This window comes from Sycon ciliatum, chromosome 1 (assembly GCF_964019385.1).
Source record: "Sycon ciliatum chromosome 1, ocSycCili1.1, whole genome shotgun sequence".
NCBI classification, from domain to species: Eukaryota; Metazoa; Porifera; class Calcarea; order Leucosolenida; family Sycettidae; genus Sycon; species Sycon ciliatum.
The window spans coordinates 28643123-28667463 of record NC_088643.1 but is presented as its reverse complement, the minus strand read 5'-3'; the positions used below and the strand labels follow the sequence as shown (position 1 = coordinate 28667463).

Genomic DNA, 24341 nt, shown 5'->3' with positions numbered 1-24341 from the left:
AGGTGCAGAAAAAGGATTGACGGCACCAGGGTATCCATCCCGGGATCCAACTGCAGTTACCCCTGCCCCCAGTGAAGGTAATACATGTACTTGCTACTAGTGTGGGTGGCTAAATCAGAGTGGATCTGATATAAGCTTAACTAGCACCATTGATTACACAAGAGTTAATCTAGCCAGAAGCAGTCCATGGTTAACAGGTATGTATACTTCAAATAGAAAGTATATGAACCCTGGAACCAACAAAGGTGGCAGGTACAACATTACACCTTCAAGGAGCCAAGCCCGTTGGCAACAGACCCAACACAATCAGGCATAAGTGTACCCACCAACCGAACTGACTGGCACACACACACACACACACACACACGCACGCACACACACAGACACACACACACACAGACACACACACACCTCAGACACACACACAGACACACACACACCTCAGACACACACACACACCTCAGACACACACACAGATACACACACAGACACACATATGCATACGAGAACACACATGTACGCACATACATACATACATACATACATACATACACACACACACACACGTACACACACACAAATGCACACACATATGTAGACACAACTGGAATAACTTAGAAATGTGTTACACGACAGGGCCAGCCAGTTAGAAGAGAGTGATGTGCAAACGAAAAGAAACACTGTGAATTCTGATGACATTCCGTCCGTTGCCGTATTTAGCGTGGAATATAAGCAGCCGTGCCTGTGGATGGAAAATGTATGAACATATGTATCATGTATAGTAGACAGTCATTATGCACGCCGACAGAAAGATATGCAGCAGCCGCATAAGCAGCATGATCCGCAGTTCCTTACACATCGAATTTGGGTGTTGGCACAAGATATGAAAAGAAAAGGTGGCACTGCCAGCAAAGGTCTCACATCTTATTTTAATAAAAGAGAATAAATACAAAGGAGATGACTAATGCAGCAACAAATTACAATATGTGAACAGCAGTGAAACCCTAAATTTGCAAATGTGATTCAGTTTTCTGTGAATAAGAAAATATGCGAAAATCAAGAAATCCAGAGCACTAACATCAACAAGACTCAACAGAAGAAACACATACACACACACACACACACACACACACACACACACACACACACACACACACACACACACACACACACACACACACACACACACACACACACACCACCACCACCACCACCACCACCACCAGCACCAGCACCCAAGCGGATGCATGCACACACACACACACACGCTCGCGCGCGCACACGTGCACACACACTCGTGCGCGCACACATACAACTTGCAGGCGTCGACTCCAACCTTGCAAGCATACAAACTGCTGCTGCTACTACTACTACTACTACTACTAGACACGATCTTTATTAGGAAACTTGAAATGGAGAAGTGAAAAACAAATACACCCATGTAGATGGAGCAGCAATGCAATACAATTTCCAAAAAACTCAAAAATTCACTGTCATGGGGCAGTACTACTACTACTACTACTACTACTACTACTACTCCACACACACACACATACACACATACATACTAGGTAGGTGCAAAAAGCAGCGCTGCGATGACCCCAGCATCGCAGCAGCAACTACTAGCCATAGTTAAATGTGTGCAAGAAGAAAAAGAGAAACGGTTCAAGAAACAGAGAAAATATCTTACACATCGCAAGTGTCGGTGCCAGCAGTTGCATGGTCATCAATGCGAACTTCACCCAGATGATAGCGAACGGTGGGATTAGAGATAACATTGAGAGCACTGTGATTTGATAGCCGATCTTCTTCCTCTTCCTCCATGGCACCCATGTCATCAGTCTGCTTCGATGCAAAACCAATAAAGACCTGGTCAAGTGTGGTTTGGCTGACAGAGTAGTCTTCGATCGGTAGGTGACCACGTACCTCCTCGAACGACTGGAAAATGCGTGAGAGCGACAGCAACGCGCTCGGCAACTGGTATACCACCATGTTATGATGCTCTCTCTGCATGTAGGAAAAAGAGACAATATTAAACACAACCATGATATGATGCTCTCTCTCTCTCTCTCTCTCTCTCTCTCTCTCTCTCTCTCTGTCTGTCTGTCTGTCTGTCTGTCTGTCTGTCTGTCTGTCTGTCTGTCTGTCTCTCTCGACTGATGGGCATGAGGTGTAGAAGAGTCATCAATGCTACCTAACAGGTGCTCCCGTTTTCCACAAGAGCAGACTCACAAGATATAGGATCAGAATGCACACCGTGTCAAGGAAACATAATGCATCGCTGTGACGGGAATGGTCTTAGAGACTGCTTCTCCCATTCCCGTTGGCCTTCCAATCACATAATTACTTACACTCTTTCTGCATGCTCTGTATGGTGATCCCCGAATTACTTATTATTATTCATGCATAATCGACAACTATTACTCTACACACTATCCACCTTTAGGAACAATCTTTATTTCTACACATCCTTATTCTACCTCCTACACCGTACTCTGAACACAGCAGGGAGTCGAATACGACTCCGTGCATTTGATTCTGAAAAGATGAAGCTGGCCACGACGAGGGTTTCCCCTCAGTTCTTGGTTAGTCCAGAAAAGAGTGAGATTGATTTGTCGAGTGAGCTGGTTCTCTTACAATCGCACAAGCCTATGACATCGCTGAAACTACTGTGAAAAGCTGCATTCACCTCCATTGGCTTTGGGCGCAACAAGGAAGAAGGGAGCAACACGACGGAGTGTTCATCACTAGATTCACTACCATTACAGGCATGTGCTTGGCATATAAACACAATGAGTGATCAGTCACACGTGCTCTCTGATGAAACTGCGTGTGCGCATGACTAGAGCACATGATCACAAGTGTAGCACTGTTCCCACACTTGTACACAAACACTCTGAGTCTCACACATAGATAATAAATTAATAAGTACAGTGCTGCTCAATGAAATCCAGTCGCATCACTCAAGGTTGCGCCTTGCACCATTTCGCAGCCCAGTGTTTGCAGGTCTAGAGCTGCGCAATGTCCGGCTCGTACTTGCGTGACAACGCGACTGCATTTCATTGAGCGACGGCACTGTACATGTAAGTACGTATGTAGCTATGTGTGGACACTACACACACACACACAGGGTATGTAGCTATGTGTGGACACTACACACACACACACACAGGGTATGTAGCTATGTGTGGACACTACACACACACAGGGTATGTAGCTATGTGTGGACACTACACACACACACACAGGGTATGTAGCTATGTGTGGACACTACACACACACAGGGTATGTAGCTATGTGTGGACACTACACACACACACACACAGGGTATGTAGCTATGTGTGGACACTACACACACACACAGGGTATGTAGCTATGTGTGGACACTACACACACACAGGGTATGTAGCTATGTGTGGACACTACACACACACAGGGTATGTAGCTATGTGTGGACACTACACACACACACACAGGGTATGTAGCTATGTGTGGACACTACACACACACACACACAGGGTATGTAGCTATGTGTGGACACTACACACACACAGGGTATGTAGCTATGTGTGGACACTACACACACACAGGGTATGTAGCTATGTGTGGACACTACACACACACAGGGTATGTAGCTATGTGTGGACACTACACACACACAGGGTATGTAGCTATGTGTGGACACTACACACACACAGGGTATGTAGCTATGTGTGGACACTACACACACACAGGGGATGTAGCTATGTGTGGACACTACACACACACAGGGTATGTAGCTATGTGTGGACACTACACACACACAGGGTATGTAGCTATGTGTGGACACTACACACACACACAGGGTATGCTAGGACAGAGCTACGTGACAAGAGTGCACGGTCACAAGTGTAACACTCTTCCGAAAAATTTATAGTAATGTTCATTTCATGGCAACCGCCATACTGGGGAAGGTTGCCATTAGTTTCCTTCATTCAGAAAGAAAATGCCTGGAGTTTGCAAATAGAACGAAAGAAAGAGGTCCTTATCACTAACCTGTAGGAAAGATCCGGGGAACGTTTCACTGAAGAACTCCTTGACTGGTGTTAAGTCCGGGTGTGTTCCAGTCAGACGTACAGTCACTGTGTAGCCATTGCCGAATCTGAATAGCAGCAGTACATAACACCAGTACATGTGCACAAAAGGAAAAAATCAGACGGTGCCCATGCTGAGCATAAAGTGAAAAACACACCTCCATACGTGGTAAATTTGCATGTGAACATAGACACATAGACGCACAGCCCGCCTTTGCTTTAGCCCTACCTAATGCTTCTTCACAGTATGGTCTCTACACTTTGCCATTCCTGGCCGCTGACAGGTGGAATTCGTTTCCAGCAGAGTGCCGCCAGGCAGCCTCCTTCGCCATGTTTAACAGTATTCTACGCAGCCTCTTTTGCAATACATAATGGCATTAGTATGCAGCCACCGTTTTTCTTTACTCTATTTTACACACTTACGGTTTTCTTCATTTAGCTCTATTTCACGCACTTACCTAGGGTGCCCTGTAAGAAGACTTACAGTCTGTGGGGATCGCCCTAGTCCTAAAAAAATAAATGCTACTACTACCGTAAAGTACCGCCAGAGCGCCCCACCATCTGGTCCTTCCGTGGCCGTCTTGTGGGGGTGGTTTCCTGTCTGTAGGTCATACGACACGGACCTTGTACACACATTGCACGTTGTGGAGTCAATCCGTATCCAGTTTACCTTCGCGAATTTGAGCGGATGCGAGCCCCACATAAAACATGCCAAGTGTGACCTTAGTACACTAGAGGCATGTTCGATAGGTAAGGATCGGGATCCAGATCTCAGATCTGTTGGATCCTGCACAGTCAACAGAACACTTTATTCCCGTAGCTATGCAGAAGACGTTACTTCAGTAACGTCTGGCGCTAGCCAGGGTCCACCCAGCTTTAATTTGGTGTTTGTGTGTTTGTGTCACGCCTGGCGCTATCCCGTATCTGTCCCGTACCGTACCGTACAATCAAACACAGCTGGCCACATACAGCTGGCCGCAATATTCAAATAGGGCTTTCAAACGCAAGATCATAGCGTGAAGCAACTTGGAAGAATGAATATGAATGCGAAGTGTATGGGGGAATGCATGTAGGGCGATAGTGCGGGTTCGAATCCCAGGTAATGCATGAAAAAAATAGGAGAATTGAAAAATTTATAACATCCCTATGCTTTTTTTGCCTAGGTCATTGTAGTGCTGGGATTAGTGCTATCATAGTGGTCAGTGTTAGGTTGTAGAGTATAGGTTATAGCATTAACGCCATCATACTATAGTGTAGAGTTTGGCACATTCCGTATTGTGTTATAAGCCGAGTGTCGCATCATGCAGAATCAGAATACAGATCTTCTGGAACCAAGCAGTTGCTCTGGCAAGCGTGGGCTACGGTACTACATTGGCGCAGTGAACCGGCAGTCAAGCATCTGGACGCTATGGCGAAGGGCCGGCCACCCAAGGAATTTCATCCTGACTTCGGACAAGACACGGGTGCCGACTTCGACCTATGGCTGGAGGATGTGAACGACTACATGAAGATCTGTCAAGTTTCGACTCCAGAGGACAAGAAGTGTCTCTTCTTGAATCTGGCTGGTCTTGGGATCAGGAAGATTGTCAAGGGTCTGGTTGTTCCCGCTCCAAGTGATGCAACACACGACGACCCAGGAGACACATACAAAGCCCTTACAGAGGCAGTCCGTGCTCATTTTCGCCCATCCAGAAACACGACGTCTGAAAGGCACAAGTTTCGGCAGATTAAACAGACGCCAGATGAATCTGTCTCCACCTTCGTTAGTCGGTTACGCGAGAAGGTGGAGTGGTGTGACTTTGCAGCGACAGACGTGGACTCGGTCGTCAACACACAGGTGCGTGACCAACTGATTGCAGGGTTGCGATCGCAGGAGCTGCGACGGGAACTGCTAAAGGAGGCAAAGCTGACGCTAGCGGATGCCGTTTCAAAGGCTGTGGCCCTAGAAGCATCTTTCTCCGACTGCAAGCTATACGAAAGTCGGACGAGTCCAGGAGGCTTGGAGACATCAGCGCATAGAGGACCAGAATTGGCTGCTGTAGTTTCGGGCAGCGTCTCGGGTGGAATCGGAAGTGGCGACCCGCGCGCCATGGGGAAGACGTCCACCAAGAGCCTAGGATGCAAATACTGTGGTCGTGTACATGCCAAAGGCAAGCAATTTTGCTCGGCTGCACATGTAAGGTGTCGGGACTGTGGCAAAGTAGGTCATTTCGCAGCAGTCTGCCTCTCCAGCAAAGCTCATGCGGTGCAGGATGAGGACAGTGAAGCCGCGCGAATTGTGTACGATTCGATTTACGCTTGCAGCGACAAGGCAGCCAGTGGTCAATTCACTATGACGCTCATGGTGAATGACAGGCCGTGCGAGGGACTTCTCGATACCGGCGCAACACGGACAATCCTGACGGATGATGTGGTACAGCCCACTCGCTGCAGTGATCGTAAGCTGCGCGCGTACAATGGCGGCGAAGTCAAGACACTTGGCATGGCGGATGTCGATGTTGCCGTCGGGGAAAGGTCAATCCAATGCGAATGTTTCGTTGTACCGGCAGGCCGGCGAACTGTACTGTTTGGCCAGGATGTTATCGCACAACTGGAGCTGCTGGTGAACGCCCACCTGGCAGACACGGCACGGCTGGTGGACACTGCTCCCGTGTCCATCACTGTCGACCAGAAAGCACGGCCTGTGGCGCAGCCAGCTCGTCGTCCACCGTTCAGCGCCAAGGCTGACATCGAAAAGGAGCTGACGCGATTAGTGAATGCGGACATTATTGAACCAGTGAAAGAGGCGTCGCCCTGGGTGTCGCCTGTCGTCCCTGTGCGTAAGTCGAATGGTTCACTCCGATTATGCGTAGATTATCGGCAATTGAACAAATCTATCATTAGGGAGCGGCACTGCTTACCTACTGTAGATGAAATCACGGGAGAGCTAGCAGGCGCGCAGGTCTTCTCAGTCTTGGATGCGGAATCTGGTTTTCATCAATTGCTATTAGAGGAAGAATCCCGATTCTTCACAACCTTTGCTTCGCATTGCGGCTTATACCGGTTTAAGAGGTTGCCGTTTGGCATCTCTTGCGCTCCTGAAATATTTCAACGTGTTGTTTCTGACATCTTGGCTGGTTTACCCGGTGTTACTGTCTATATAGACGACATCTTGATCTTTGGCAAGAATCGAGTGGAACATGATGCTCGTCTAGCGAGTGTTCTAGAGCGTTTGAGGGCAGCGAACCTCAAACTGAACTGGGACAAGTGTAACATCGGCAAGGATCAGGTGAAGTACCTCGGACACATGCTAACCAAAGACGGAGTTCAAGCCGACAGCAGCAAGCTCAGCGCTATTTCCGAGATGGCACCGCCAAAGACAGTGGCAGATGCTCAGCGCTTCCTGGGTATGGTCACCTACCTCGGAAAATTCGTGCCTTGTCTGACCGGTGCCACAGACCCTCTGCGTCGGCTGATGAAGCGTGAGCCGTTCACTGTGGATGAGAGCCTGTTGAGCGCATTCGCAGCCGCCAAAGAAGCAGTGGTCTCCTCCCTACAGACGCTCGCTTATTTCCAGCCATCTATGGACGTAGCAACAGCCATCAGCTGTGACGCTTCACCCACCGGCCTTGGGGCGATATTATGGCAGCAGAGCGAGTCAGGTCAATGGCTGCCGATTACATGTGCAAGCCGCACACTCACAGACGTCGAGTCACGGTACTCTCAAATGGAGAGGGAGATGCTCGGGGTAGTGTTTGCGCTGACGCGGTTTCGTCAGTATGTCCTGGGTCGCCACGTGCAGGTACACACCGACCACAAGCCTCTAATTCCGATTGTCCAGAAACCATTTGACGAAGTTCCCCCTCGACTCCAACGGTGGTTGGTGGCTCTTATGCCTTACGATTATACCCTGAAGCACGTGCCGGGTAAGGAGCTATTCTGCACTGATGCGCTGTCCAGAGCCCCAGTTCCAACAACGGATGCTTCGCCTGCAGAATCGCGTTCTCTACACGAGTATGTTGGTCTAGTGCTGGAGGCAGCCCCGGTAAGTCTCGACGACATTCGCTGTGCTGCTCGAGATGACCCAGTCGCAAGCAAAGTAACCCAACGCGTGCTGACTAATTCATGGCATGATCTCTCGTCGTGCGAGCAGCAGTACTACCTCATCCGAGATCAGCTGACTGTGGTCGACGGCATCTTGATGATGGGCGGGCGGTTCGTGATTCCGGAAGGAGTGCGATCAGCAATTATGACACTGGCTCACGAGGGGCATCCAGGGCAAGAGGCGTTCTTAGACACTCTTCGCCAGAGAGTCTGGTGGCCAGGGATGACTGGAGACGCAGGAATCTTCGTGGAGCGTTGCTCTGAGTGCTGGAGAAGGCGCGCAAACAGTCCGCAGGAGATTCTACCGACAGAGATTGTTGGCATCTGGAACAAACTGGCAATCGACATCGTGACAATTGACGGATATTCTATTCTTTCGGTCATCGACTACGGGTCTCGGTATCCTCTCCTCAAGATACTGCGCTCGACTACCTCTGCCGCAGTCATCGAAGAGCTTGAGGACATTTTTGCTACTTTTGGCATACCCGATACCCTTGTTTCCGACAATGGGCCGCAGTTCGTCTCCGGGGAGATGGAGATTTTCCTCAGTCGCCTTTGCATTTCCCATGTTCGCTCCAGCCCACGGTACGCCCGCTCGAACGGCATGGTGGAGCGACTACACAGGGTGGTGAGGGAGAGATTGGCTGCTTTGAAAGCACACCTCCCATTCCGACGCCGGCTCAACCAAGTGCTGTTTGACATCCGCAGCTCGCGTCACAGGATGTTGGGCACATCACCGAGCGCAGCACTGTTCTCTCGGCAGCTGCGAACAAGAATCCCAGCTCGTATAGACCCTACGATCGTCAATCCACAGCATCAGTTGAAGGCTAAAGCAGGCATGGCCAACGATCACGATTCTCGACGAGGTGTACGCATGCTGCCTGACCTAAGGCCTGGCACGAAGGTTGTGGTGCAGGATGGCTACTGCGACACGGCAAGGCCGTGGACGGTGGTGAGTCAGTACGGTCGTCAGATTGGAGTAACGGATGGCTCCCGATACCTACTCCGAAACCGGCAGCATGTCCGCGAGTACGTTAGCCCTCACAAACCCGTCGAGTGTCCGCCTATGCCATTATTACCTGAGTCGAGACAGGATACGTCTTCTGCGCAGAGGTCGGTGTTGACCCCTCCGCATCCAGTGGATTCACCCCCGGCGTCGCATCAGCCTTGTGTCACCCAGAATCCTGAGCTCCAAGATACATCCGAACGGTCGACGACCGAACAGACCACTGCTGATTGCGAACCCGTGGCGTCCAGCAGCGGGGACCGCCGTTTCATAGATGGGGCAGTCACCCGCTCCGGACGGCAGATCAAGCTGACAGAGAAGGCCCGTCTGTATTCGGACAGTCTGCGCTAGACATTGTATGAGCTTTGGTACTTACCACATTGCGTTACTTAAGTTCTGCTCAACCTTCATTGTGTTCTTCGCTTATACTTCTAGCCTTTCTGCTTATCTCTTCTTCATTGAGAGGGAGTAATGTAGTGCTGGGATTAGTGCTATCATAGTGGTCAGTGTTAGGTTGTAGAGTATAGGTTATAGCATTAACGCCATCATACTATAGTGTAGAGTTTGGCACATTCCGTATTGTGTTAAAAGCCGAGTGTCGCATCATGCAGAATCAGAATACAGATCTTCTGGAACCAAGCAGTTGCTCTGGCAAGCGTGGGCTACGGTACTACAGTCATCAAGGCGGTAGACGGTGTCGTGTTACCCTCGACCGTACCTGTCCCGTACATATCCCGTACCTGTCCCGTGCCATCAAAGACAGCTGGCCACAATGCATATTCAAATAGGGCTTTCAAATGCAAGATCACAACGTGAAGCAACTTGGAAGAATTAGTATGTATGCGAAGTGTATCGGGGGATGCATGCAGGGCGATAGTGCGGGTTCGAATCCCAGGTTATGTCTTAAAAAAAGGAAAAATTTATATGAATTTATAACATCCGTATGCTTTTTTTTGTCTAGGTCATCAAGGCAAAAAAGCATAGCGTAGGGCCCTGAGCTTCCAAGCTCTCTCGTTTTGGACCTGACTGTTGCCATGTTGACAAAGTAATAAAATGGCGCTCACAAGTCACCCAAAAGAGTGAAAGTCGTACTCATCGCGCGCGCGTTGTACAAAAAGTCAACAAGCTCTATCTTGATCCACGTGTGCGTACCACAAAAGGCACAATGTGTACAAAAATGATTTTTACCCGCCATATACGCACAAAGGTCATATTTGGATCCGTTGGATCCGGTCAACCCTGCTCCCCGAGGTGGGTTGACTGGATCCAGATCCGAAGGATCCGGATCCGGATTTGACCAATCGAAAGGGTGTGAATCCAGTGGATCCTACCAATCGAACATGCCCTAAGGTTCTCAACACCGTACAAACTTAGTAGCACTCTGCCATACGGTTTTCTTCCCTTGGCTGTAAAAATCAAGGTGGGGCGCTCTCACGGGACGGGGCGCTCTGGCGGTACTTTACGGTACTACCGTAAAGTACCGCCAGAGCGCCCCACCATCTCATCCTTTCGTGGTCGTATTGTGGAGGTGGTCTGCTGTCTGTAGGTCATACGACATGAACATTGTACACACATTGCACGTTTTGCAGTCATTTCGAACCTTCCAGCCGACACAAGCTCCACACAGAAACCTGCCAAGCTTGACCTTAGTACACTAAGATTCTCACATCGTACAAACTTCGTTGCACTCTGCCATACGATTTTCCTTTCTCTGGCTGTGAAATCAAGGTGGGGCGCTCTCGTGAGACGGGGCGCTCTGGCGGTACTTTACGGTACTACTACTACACATGTGTTCGCGCAGACACAGACACACACTATGGGCATACAAATCCTAGCTCCATGTTATGAGCCCAAGTGGGAAATACCCACTTAGATTAGAAACGTACTTGCTGCGAAGGTGTTGTGGACTTCCAAGGCACTTGAAGCGACCGTTGACCATGATAGCGAGACGCTGGCACAGTGCTTCACACTCCTCCATGCTATACAACACAAACACACACACACACACACACCCCCACACACACACACACACACACACACACACCCACACCCACACCCCCACACACACACACATGTACACACACACACACACACACACACACACACACACACACACACACACACACACACACACACACACACACACACACACACATGTACACACACACACACACACATGTACACATACACGCACGCACGCGCGCACACACACACACACAAGCACACATACACAGTGCAGCAGAGTCATTGAAGAACACATTGTAAGTCCGTATTTCATATTGTGGTACAGACACACCAGTGGCACAATACATGGTGTGCATGTAGGACTCTCTTGAGAGCTCTGCAAGTAATTATCAACACCAGCACTACTCCACAATCCACTACATAACGGTACATAACGGGGTGTAGAAAGGCAATCTACAAGAGTGGGCACTGGCAAACCTACTGCTTCATAAAGCCGTGGTTGGCTATAAAAACCTTGCAATCGACACACAAAGTGGTCATTGGCTACCCCAGCCATGTATTGCTTGGAATAAAATAAATAACAACAACAACTAAAAACAACAACAGCAGCAGCAGCAGCAGCTCTGCTAACAACAAAGTAGGAATAGAACACAGTGTTACAGTATTCAGCACAGCACAGAGAGTACTGTACTGGTCTTACCTGTGCGATGTCAGGATGATGCAATGGCCAATACGTGCCAGACCAGACACGATTGTCCACAAGAAACGCCTTGCCTTCGGATCCATGCCAGTTGTGGGCTCGTCCTTCACACCAAACAACACACCAAACAACACAGACAAGAATGTCATCCCCACCAGCACCAGCACCAGCACCAGCACTAGCACAGGGATCAACACAAATAAGCAGCATCAACAGTTGCACTACCTGATATTCACAGTAGAGACAGTTGACGTGCCATTTGCCTCAGCGGAGACACTATCACAAGAACAACAGCTGGCCAAGCAACTGTCAGTTCATACACACGGACAGCATCTACTACTATCTAAAGTACACCGTTGCTTATCAGCGCTACACCTATCCGTGATTATTAGGTCATAAACAAGTGGCCTATTGCGTGTTCATGCACCATGGGCAATACCTGCTGGCAACAATCGGTGCCGAGATCAGTGCTGTGCATGAACTGTGTGCCTCACACTGATCTACCATTATCTGCACATGTATCAGTGGACCTGACAGGGGGGTATGTGAGGGACTACTTTACTACCGTGACAACACTGTGCTCTTCTCCTTGCTACATACAGGTATCAGAGTACCCACACATCCGCATGACTCCTTGCACACCACTTACCAAGAATATGACTGGTGGCTTTCCGATGAGAGCCATGGCGGTGGAGAGCTTACGCTTATTACCACCGCTGTAACTGCCAGCTGACTTATTAGCATAGCGTGTTAGACTGAGCTTTGACATAGCCCAGTTCACAACCTACAAACACACACACACACACACACACACACACACACACACACACACACAGCACATACAACACATACACAACAACAGTAAGGTGGTGGTCAGCTTGACAACTGACAAGTCATCAGTGCATCTAGACATTACAGACGGTCAGCATAGGTTAGCACACATACACACGCACACACACGCATGCGCACACACACGCATGCGCACACACGCACGCATGCACACACACACACACACACACACACACACACACACACACACACACACACACACACACACACACACACACACACACACACACACACGCACGCACAGGACACAGGCTGGTAACAGCACTGTGTTGCCATGTATTTATATGCTGCAAAGGTACGAGATACGTTTCTAACCAATACGCCTCAGCTGGGTTTGGCATAAACTTGTTGCAACACGCACTTCTGTTCACGCTGCCATGTGAACTTCACGCTTGTACTAGTTGTAGCTTCTTCGACCTTGAAGTTTTCTTCTGTTGTGCTACTGCGAACTGCATACTATACACATTGCCCCCTGCATGCATTGTCATTTCGTGCCATACTGCTATGAGTGCTGCACGTAGGTTGCTGCTTTAGGTAGGGGTTTCGTTCGCTTTTGATATTTTGATACTGTATTAAAGACATGGGTTTGCTGCCACACTGGAGCTCGCGCTATTCCGCCGACGACTTGACGACTTGACACTTGACTGACTCACGACTGCCATCCAGAGATCCAGAGAACACGAGAAGTCCATCGAATAGCGCGAGCTCCAGTGTGGCAGCAAACCCATTCCTAAACAAAATCATCGCCGAAGTCGCAACCTCTATTTTGTATTAAAGACATGTTATTATAACGAGTCGCAAATTTAACGATTGTCCAAAATTTATAGGTTAACGAGAAGAAATGTTAACGATCTTGCAGTATTTCGGCATATCCACACACAACATATATGACGGAGTACGGCCTCGACGGATCTTACTATAACGAAGAAATGTCATCCGTTAAAAAGTTAGATTTACTTCCTCGCTATATATACATGTCTTACAGTATTGCATTTGCCAGGCTTTTGCTGTTCTTTCTCTTTTTACCTAGTCGTATTTGCCATGTAATTTTCTCCCTCTCTTTTTCCTTTCATCATCTTTCTTTCTGCAATAATACTAGTCCCGAACATTAATGAATAAGTGGTGTGGAGACAAGAGTTTGACTAGAACGATGACTAATATTAGTGAGCTAGACATTGAACGTGCTGAACATTAGTCGAGATGAGACTAGGTGACAAACTGGCAATACTATTGTACCTTGCGACATTCAGACTCTGGTACGCCGCGGAGTCGTGCATAGAGTGTCAGGTGCTCACGGCCAGTCAGGAGATCATCCAGGGCATCAAACTGCGGACAGTAGCCCATCTTCTGTTGAACTTGCAGCCTTTCCGTTACCACACTATGCATGGCAGTACACAACATGAAAATGGGTCACAAGAAATAGGGGCAACTCATGTTTGTAAGAAGAAAAAACAAGCAGAAGACTTCACTGTCACTCACATACAACTATTCACTTCAAGCACAACAGAGACATCACACAACGTCATGTCAGGCGGATGTGTGTGGTGCTGGTGGTGGTGGGGGGGGGGGAGGGGGATCTAACATAACCCGTGCAAGTAGTGGGACGTGTTGACCTGACGACTGGCGAGTACACTAATTCATGTTCTTAATCTCCGTAATCACAGGTTCAGGTTTGTGTGCACTGATACATGTTTAAAACATCTCAAAGTACAATGTAGCAGCGGTGTCACACTATAGAACAGCCACTAGCATTCCCTCCATGGAGGACAGCGTACCTGAGTCCGTTGAGGAACGCATCTCCAGATGTAACACTCTCTTCACCGGTCAACATCTTGAACGTGCTTGTCTTACCGGCACCGTTCACACCTAGCAGACCAAAGCACTACATGGTGTATACAATACAACACCAACCCAAACACACCCGCCACACCCATGCGTACACCCACCCACACCCATTCGTACACACACGCGCACACAGACACACACAGACACACACACACACACACCAGCAATGCAAGACGCAAGCAAAGTAAGATGAAGACCGATACCAAATCATGCATAGCCTTAACATTAGCAGAAAGGGAGCCACACTGCATTCAGGGAGGCTCATGCCAGCAGCAGCAGCAGCAGCAGCAGAAGCAGCAGCAGCAGTTGCTGATGTTGCTTAAGTAAAATCAAACTAAAACCAAGTGGCGCTTCTAGAGCATCAGTGTTCAGATGCAAATGCAACACTCAAAAGAAGGGAAAGAGTGGGTCAGAAGAAGATTACCTCTCCTTTGGGGACACCCAATGACAGCTTTTTGACGGCGCAGTGGTTCTCCCAGCGTGTGCCGTACACCTGCAATTTGCAAACAACGTCATGTCAAGTCACACAGAGAACAAAATACTTGGAAAACAAATGCAGGTTGAAGTAGAGACTTACAGTGGCTGTGCAACAGAAGTTACATGACCACAACAGTTGCACTTGCAGCACTACCACACAACGCTAGTCACATCAGCATGGCTTTGGACGGATGGTATTACTGCAGACGATACCATTCGTATTGATATGGCATGTTTCGCTACCCAAAGTCCATTCCGTAAAAAAACACTCACTCACTGACTTGTCAGTTTGAGCACTATGGCAAGGTGCGTTCGGTCATGGTTTAAATTTGGCTTTAAAATTTCATTGCAACCGCATTTTACCGGTTATAAGTCGACCTTTTAACGACCTAAAAAGCGACCTAAACGGGGCTAGTCGACTTATAACCGGGGCATAGCTGCCCGTAAACCGGTAAATTGAGACCCTAAGTCTAGAGGTCGACTTATAACCGGGGTCGACTTACAACCGGTAAAATACGGTATCAGGTTCGGCCTCATTTTCTCTGTGCTGTGATTGCAAATGTTTTCAGTTCATAAGAAATAGAAATAGTTCTATTTTGTAAAGAGCCGTTTCGGAGAAAGAAGTTTCAGCAAAGCAATAAATAAAACAATTGAAGCCGACTTAATACCATGATGGACTAATAAAACTGCCTGCGTAAGCGCCACGTTGTTCGTAGTAGTACCGTATTTTACCGGTTGTAAGTCGACCCCGGTTATAGGTCGACCCCCGTATCCGGAGGTCTCAATTCTGCGTTTTAAAGTTTTCACCCAAAGAAGCACTACTAACCCCTCCCTGCTATTAACACATCAACAAATATTGTAAACATTCCTTGTTGGAGGTTTTAACATCCCAATCCTTCAAAAGACCAATAAACTGGAAAAATGTGTACACATAGTGCACTCGTGCATGCAGTTCAGGTTTTTTTTTGTAAGATTCTGATAGTTCCCGGTTATAAGTCGAATCCCGGTTGTAAGTCGACCCCCACCCTTTCTCCTTCTATTTTAAGTCGTAAAAGGTCGACTTACAACCGGAAAAATATGGTACATAATTATAATGTTTCGTTTCTTCACTTCACATACATTTTTATTTTACTAGTCCATCATGGTATGATGTCGGCTTCAATTGTTTTATTCATTGCTTTGCTGAAAGTTCTATTTTGCTTGGAGTTCGTTCGCCATGCTTCACGAATAAGTAGCACATCGTCGATGTCGACGGATGAAGAAGTTTCTTTGTATATATTTTATTCCCGTAGCTATGCAGAAGACGTTACTTCAGTAACGTCTGGCGCTAGCCAGGGTCCACACAGCTTTAATTTGGTATTTGTTTGTGTGTTTGTGTCACGCCTGGCGCTATCCCGTATCTGTCTCGTACCGTACCATCAATCACAGCTGGCCACAAACAACTGGCCACCATATTAAAATAGGGCTTTCAAATGCAAGATCATAACGTGAAGCAACTTCGAAGAATGAGTATGAATGCGAAGTGTATTGGGGAATGCATGTAGGGCGATAGCGCGGGTTCGAATCCCAGGTTATGCCTTAAAAAAAAAGAGGAGAATTGAAAACTTTATAACATCCCGATGCTTTTTTTGCCTAGGTCATCAAGGTGGTAGACGGTGTCGTATTACCTTCGACCGTATCTGTCCCGTACCGTATAGGCCTTGACAGATTATGCTAGCATAATTTTTCGCATAATTCCTACCAAAATCGAATAATCGCATAATTCGAGGCAAATTGCATACGAATCGCATCAAATTGGAATAATCCGCCTGTTCGCATCAAATTCCATACAGTTGTACATGTTCTACAAGTACAAGTACGTCATGTAGATGCACCAGGAAGTCGTAGGTTTACGACTCCCTTGAGAACATGTCCAGTCCACTACAATCAGTGACGGTCGTAGCTAGGTCGGACGGTGCGTTGACCCCGTTGAACTTTTGCTACTACAGTACAACGCCCTCTACAAAAAAAATCCCCTGTTATTTTGCACAGAACCATTATACATTAGCAGCATATGTGAGCATAATGCGGCATAATATGATAACTTTTAGCATAAAAATAGCATAATTCTGCAATTTTTTCAGCAATGCGAAAAGCATAATTTCACGAAAATATTAGCATAATCTGTCAAGGCCTAGTACCGTACCGTACCGTACCATCAAAGACGGCTGGCCACAAACAGGTGGCCACGATATTCAAATAGGGCTTTCAAACGCAAGATCATAACGTGAAGCAACTTGGAAGAATTAGTATGTATGCGAAGTGTATCGGGGGATGCATGCAGGGCGATAGTGCGGGTTCGAATCCCAGGCTATGTCTTGAAAAAATAGGAGAAATGAAAAATTTATAACATCCCTAATTCCCTATGCTTTTTTTGCCTAGGTCATCAAGGCAAAAAGGCATAGCGTAGGGCCCTGAGCTTCCAAGCTCTCTCGTTTCCAGATCCGAAATGACCGTGCACTCTACAGGTTTCGTGGATGAAAACTTCCTTGCCTGTTTCCGTGAAATTACACTAAGCGAGGCATGATCTCGGTACAAAAGCAATGATGCAAAAGCAATGCGACAGAAACGACATGCAAAACAACGGGAAGCTACTGGAAAAAAGAAGATGAAAAAGACTCGGAAAAAACACCACAGAATTCAGAAATGACGGGCCAAAAAAAGGAAACTACACGAGCGGTACGAGGAAACAAGACATGAAAAAGATTCTGGAACCTTTCACTGTACCTCGCACAGTTCTCAAAACAGCGTGAATGCAAAAAGCCTCGTACAAGAGGGTTCCGTTTCCGCTGAAACTTTTCAAGCGTCTTTTTCATGCATCTTTTTCATCTTCACACCCGTCACCGTGGCAATATTCACACGCAACTCACTTGCATGCGGGTTTTCAAGTAGTGTGAGTACAACCTTACACGACCACACTATAACTGATACATGCTGTACTTCGCACTAGAGAAGGAAACGTTCTTACCTGTGTCGTATTGACCCATTTTGTTCTCTCATTCTTAGTTTTTTCTACCTACCGTTCACCTCAAGTCTTGTTCCCTTCCATGAGAAGTCAGTTGTCCCCGACCAAAACTTTACTAATGGCTGATCGCTGTTCTCATCTTTCTACATGTATTTCGCTGGTCAAATAATTTTAAACCACTTTTAGGCAGGGTGTAGCCTTGCACGGACGTAAAACAATAATTTAAAGGATTATTTTATGTGTGTGCAAGGCTGCAAGCTGCATGCTCCACATGAATACACTGCTCGCGCTCATGCTTTAGTGATCTTCATGCAGCCATGTTCGGAATATTCTATGATGCGCATGCTCGAGAGGACGAGTCTTTGATCTGGCCGGATAATCCTCGTGTCATGTGTGCATATTCTTAGCAGCACAGCTCCCTATTTTGTAGCAATTAAAAATGTCTTAGCATCCATAAATTTTAGTAACGAATGTTACGAATCGGTCATCTTGTAAAGGTATTGTTCTGGTGTGGTGACACATGGGCAAACCTGACCTTGAGGAGATTTTGCTTACCAGGCACACAGAAAAGCAAGTAACATACAGGTAGGCCTACTACTCAAAGAATTCTCTAGAGCACTACAAAACTTGCTCCCCATGACAAAACAAAATCAAGAGCTCACAACATTGTCTCTCATCCAATAATAGTAACCAGACCATCAATAAACCTGCTGTACCATCCATAAAAGGGTGGAATAACAAAATGCACATTTTGCCGATGGACACTTCCAGAAGTACCCCGATGGACACTTCCAGAAGTACCGCCAGTCTGTTGGCACCCTTCAAAAAGCCTCTCCATGTCGGGCTAGTGAAGTACAGAAGGGAGGAACCCTGGCCTTGCTGTGTAACACTCAGTGTGCAGTGCATTGAGCCTTCTCTAACTCTGACCATTTCCGTGCTTGAAGTGGGGCTTTGGATACAGTGTGTATTCGACAGGTCCAAGATATTGCTAAGACACAGGCACCCCAGCTACGAGAGGTTTGTAGTATATTGTATTCCTGTAGGCAGGCAGGCAGGCAGCACTACTAACCTTAGTAAAGTCGCTCAAGACAATAGTGTCATCAGCAGCACGGCCAGACATCACACGTCTCCTCTCCCTGGCCACGTCATCATCCACGTCATCATCCACTGCCTCCACAGTACCAGCTGCCTCCTTCACTCCACTGCAATCATATTGACAACAAGCAGAGTACATACAACAGGCACTGAGGAAAACTCAGGTTTTTGCCACGAGCAAGATATCTCCAGAAAGCTACATAGAAGCGCTTCAGCAATTGTTGCAATAGAAAGCTGAGCTCCTAAGTACTTCGATTGTGGAATTTGTCATGATTTGAGTGAGGTATGAATGTTACATGCATGGGGCACCACTATCCCAGGGTTCTTGCCAGGGGGGGGGGGGGGGGGGGGAGGGGGAGGGGGCAGCGCCACCCTACTCTGAGCGCGCCTTACTAATCTTTTGATTTTTGTGTTTTTACAAGTCACACGACAAAAATGCGGCCACATATCGATCGTTTCGGGTGCTCGCTGTGCCTGTGCGGTGTATTTTGTGTGACAACCCCCCCCCCCCCCCTACAATTTTTCCTGGCTAGAGTCCTGCTACCCCTTACATTAATTTTAATATCAGATGCAGCATTTTGCAGGTGAGGTGATAACAGTTAACACGATGGATATGGCAAATGACTCGAAATGAGGGTTGGGATAGAGGGTAGGGATACTTACACAATACGACCGTAGATTGCGGAGAGGAATTTGGTTTCCAGCATGAGTGTGATGAGGAAGAAGAAGACCCCACACAGTGCCATGGCCAGCAAGTTACGGCCAATCTGATCAAGATCAAATCCCCATGGTAACTTGTATGGAATCAGGGTATTTCCAACTGTGCAAGAAACAGGATAATATCACACAGACACATATTATTGGCATCTCTCGGAGCTCCATACACCAATGACTGCGCTGAACAAATGGTGGACTTTCACCCAAACTGATGCATTACCACCATGGAAGATATATTTTAAACAGCTACAGATGCTATCTATTCACCCACAACATGCATACAAATTGATATAAAATATGCAGAAAATGTGCAGAAATGTGACCAAAATAGAACGAATGATACTCAGAAGTAGGACACACTTCAGGCTATTGAACATTTTGAAAGTTTTCACTAGTATACTTTAATGCCTTATCATCAGGTGAAGCAAAATCAAATGAACATGGATACTGGATGATTAAGTACAGCAGAGAGGTGATAGAAACAGCCACGTTCATTTGATTTTGCCTGTATTTCACCTGATGAAAAGACATGAAAGCAGGGCGCGAAATAACGGTCGGACATCGGACAATTTCCGACCGTTTACGGTCAGTTTCCGGATGTTTTGTACACACCCGGACAAAGTGTCCGCGCACTTTTTTGCAAAGTAAAAAAAGAAAAGGCACGTCAATCCTTTGTCTCATAGTACTAGTCATTAGTGATGTCGTCTGGCAAGAGTAAGCCAAGCACCGCTGATGCGGGTGCTCCTCTTGGAAAGAAGCCCAGAGGAGTCAAGACGACCACTTGTGACAAGTGGGTCGCCGAGTATGATAGGGAGCTTTCAACTTCTGTTTGGCTGAGCTATGAGCGCAGTCCCTCAGATCGTAGCGTTGTCGAAAATTTGAAGTGTAAGATGTGTTCCCGTTTTGTTGATAAAATTCGCAGCAGCAAGAATTTTTCTGACTCTTTCGTCGTTGGCTCAAGGAACCTGAAAACGTCAGCCTTCAAAGATAATGCTGCTTCTGAAATGTATCGCCGTGCCATGGCATTGTTTGGCAAGGAGCAGTCAAGCGGAAACCCAATAGAGTATGCGCCAATCGCTCGAGCCTTGTGCAAACTTGACGACGCAGCAGCAGCCAAAGCTTGCAGTGGTAAAACAGTAACTACAACAATTTTAATAATGCTCTTTTCATGTCGTGATAACATTTCGATGGTATTAATTCTACGCTGAACATTCTGTGATTTGATGTGAAAATTTGCATGTCCGGACATGTCCGGCCATTTTTGCAATTGGCAGGACATTGTGTCAGAGCACATTTAAATCCTTAGCGTATGCCCTGTGAAAGTATACTGGTGAAAACTTTCAAAAATGTTCAAGAGCCTGAAGTGTGTCCTACTTCCAAGTGTCATTGCATTCTTGTCTCCAAGGAAATTGCTCCCTTAAAATAAAAGGATTTTGCTGTTCATAAATTGATAATGGCAGATGGCAGATCGTCCCTGTACAGAAGGTGGAGCACACACGTGACCCAGTGGAAACACTTTCACATTCGCACAATACATGTACATACATCATGTACATACCTCCAACTGAATCACTGAGTGTCTTCAAGTAATACTGATAGGTAAGATCCATCAAACCTCGGCCAAGACAATAGTTCGGAAACACCAAGAAGGCAACACGTAGGACATCATTGATAGCTGTCAGTTCCTACAATGCACGAGAGCAACAGAGAAGGTGACACAAGCAAATCTTTGCAGGTCACCAGTTTTCCAAATGTACCGGTACATACTTAGCACAGCACAAACACTCCCCCTGATGGCAAATACACCATACACAGGGTATGCAGTAACGTATTACAACCGGCTTGCTGGCCAGTAAAACCTGCAAACGGGTGCACTTTCCACAGCATGAGTCAAGCAGCCGCAGATTGAGCCCTGCAGCTGTGCAGCCTAGCTTAGATCACCATGCAACTCGCTGTGCAATTCTTGAGTAAGTGGTCAGATCTCATTGGTCAGCACTGCCGCAGTGCGCAAGCAGTAGACTAACCTCATCAGACGGGAAGAGCTGTAAGATGAATGTGGCTAGAGTACCAAACACACCGACCAGGATATTACAGGCAACCAGGAACACATACGCTGTTGATGGCACACTGAACACGTAGGTGGCTGGGTACATGAGCGGAGTGATGGACCAGCTGAAGAGAGGAAGTTACAGCACAAAAGTAAGAGTCAGTAGTACATAACCCCAAGAGTGTGCAACTCCAGCTATGGGGTCTGCGACGGCAGAACTTCACATCACGTGATGAACCCGTACACATTATTTGCACTCTGTGCATGATAGATACAGGGTTGTACACAGCCCAGCTTTGGGTACAACTCTCTTGTGGTCACTTTGCACTGTTTGCCAGCATAACCTTTTGAACCATGTCACGTGATGTGAAGTTCTGCCGTCGCAGCACAGCATAGAGGTTGTGCAGGCAGTTGCACACTCTTGGGGTTATGTACTCTTGATTTTACCTGTAGTGTCACTACGCGCTGGAAACAATGAAAGAACATGTGTTGAAGTGACGGCATCACGAAGCAAGACCTCGATAGAGAAGCTCCAGTTTTTTGACATGAGAGAAACCCCTCCAGGTATATAACATGATAATGAGTGAAACTTATATCGCCAAGAATACCAGGAGATCGCAATGCCTTCCACAAAATAGATAGCCACCAAACCTTACCCATAGAAGATGAAAAGAACCAGAACCGCAGGGAAGATTTCGGCTGACGTGTATACTTCAATGTCGAATATTAGGAAGATGAGGATGCAGACGAATACTGTCACCATGTAGTTGCACTAGTGTAGAGGAGGAGAAGACAGCATGCATAAACACACACACACACACACACACACACACACACACACACACACACACACACACACACATGCACACACACACACACACACACACACACACACACACACACACACACACACACACACACACACACACACACACACACACACACACACACACACACACACACACACACACACACACACACACACACACACACACACACACACACACACACACACACACACACACACACACACACACACACACACACACACACACACACACACACACACACACACACACACACACACACACACACACACACACACACACACACACACACACACACACACACACACACACACACACACACACACACACACACACACACACACACACACACACACACACACACACACACACACACACACACACACACACACACACACACACACACACACACACACACACACACACACACACACACACACACACACACACACACACACACACACACACACACACACACACACACACACACACACACACACACACACACACACACACACACACACACACACACACACACACACACACACACACACACACACACACACACACACACACACACACACACACACACACACACACACACACACACACACAACAATCACAATATGCAACAGCAGTCAGGCCTCACAGTGTCACAGCATTCGTCACTACTGTATTAGTCATACACCAGCAAACATGTCACAGCACTGCTGCAGCTAGCTGTGACAACAGTAGCAGTGAACAGTAGTACCGTAAAGTACCGCCAGAGCGCCCCACCTTGATTTTACAGCCAAGGGAAGAAAATCGTATGGCAGAATGCTACTAAGTTTGTACGATGTGAGAACCTTCGTGTACTAAGGTCACACTTGGTATGCTTTTATGTGAAGCTCGAAGGTAAACTGGGTACGGATTGACTGCACAATGTGCAATGTTTGTACAAGGTCCGTGTCGTATGACCTACAGACAGGAATCCACCTCCACAAGGCGGCCACGAAAGGACGAGATGGTGGGGCGCTCTGGCGGTACTTTACGGTAGTGATACAGAATGGCAAGAACCATTCAAGGTGAAAGCCAGTAAAGGTACGACAAAAAGATCCTGTACCATGCCAGCCGGCAGGCACTAGCAACAACAATGGCAGGCATGGGAGAAGAACCTCACCATTTCCCATACATAAGCAGGTATGAGAGAAGAAACTCACCATATCCCATACATAACTGAGAGAAGAAACTCACCATATCCCATACATAACTGAGAGAAGAAACTCACCATATCCCATACATAACTGGCAGACCAGTAGACAAAGCCACTAACACCAGCCAAGCGTTGTAGATGTTTTGCATTACTAGTGCGCTCCTTGATCAAGAAGAGCACAAATGAGGCTGGTACGAATGACATTGCAAAGATGATGCAGACCGAAATGATCAGATCAACACCACTTTTCCTGGAGGACGCAAACAAAAGCATAAGAGAGGGAACTTATTCGCAAAGGCAAGACACCATGACCAGAAGACAATATATATTATCTTGTGCAGCCTACCTAAGGGTGTGCAGACTCCACTGTAGCCACTTCATGTTTCACACAGTTATACACCACTGCTCAAAAACGGTCTCTTGGCTACAAATTCTTCCAAAAATAATAAAATCCAAATTTT

At 47.2% G+C, this 24341-nt stretch overlaps 1 protein-coding gene across 2 annotated transcripts in view; it reads right to left on the bottom strand.

Annotated features, from left to right (window-relative positions):
* Positions 1 to 593: 593 nt before the first annotated feature.
* The window catches only part of LOC135821570 (phospholipid-transporting ATPase ABCA1-like), an 85791-nt gene continuing 62043 nt past the window's right edge, over positions 594 to 24341 (bottom strand). For both annotated transcript variants that reach the window (XM_065334568.1, XM_065334570.1), the window contains exons 43-56: positions 23956 to 24130; positions 22518 to 22633; positions 21839 to 21986; positions 21373 to 21499; positions 19761 to 19917; positions 19072 to 19204; positions 14946 to 15014; positions 14452 to 14558; positions 13913 to 14054; positions 12477 to 12611; positions 11828 to 11931; positions 11049 to 11141; positions 4036 to 4141; positions 594 to 2007 (exon numbers count right to left, since the gene is read on the bottom strand). In XM_065334568.1, coding sequence (XP_065190640.1) covers positions 1687 to 2007; positions 4036 to 4141; positions 11049 to 11141; positions 11828 to 11931; positions 12477 to 12611; positions 13913 to 14054; positions 14452 to 14558; positions 14946 to 15014; positions 19072 to 19204; positions 19761 to 19917; positions 21373 to 21499; positions 21839 to 21986; positions 22518 to 22633; positions 23956 to 24130 — 1933 coding nt within the window. In that variant the 3' untranslated portion in view covers positions 594 to 1686. The remainder of the gene's footprint in view (positions 2008 to 4035; positions 4142 to 11048; positions 11142 to 11827; positions 11932 to 12476; positions 12612 to 13912; positions 14055 to 14451; positions 14559 to 14945; positions 15015 to 19071; positions 19205 to 19760; positions 19918 to 21372; positions 21500 to 21838; positions 21987 to 22517; positions 22634 to 23955; positions 24131 to 24341) is intronic.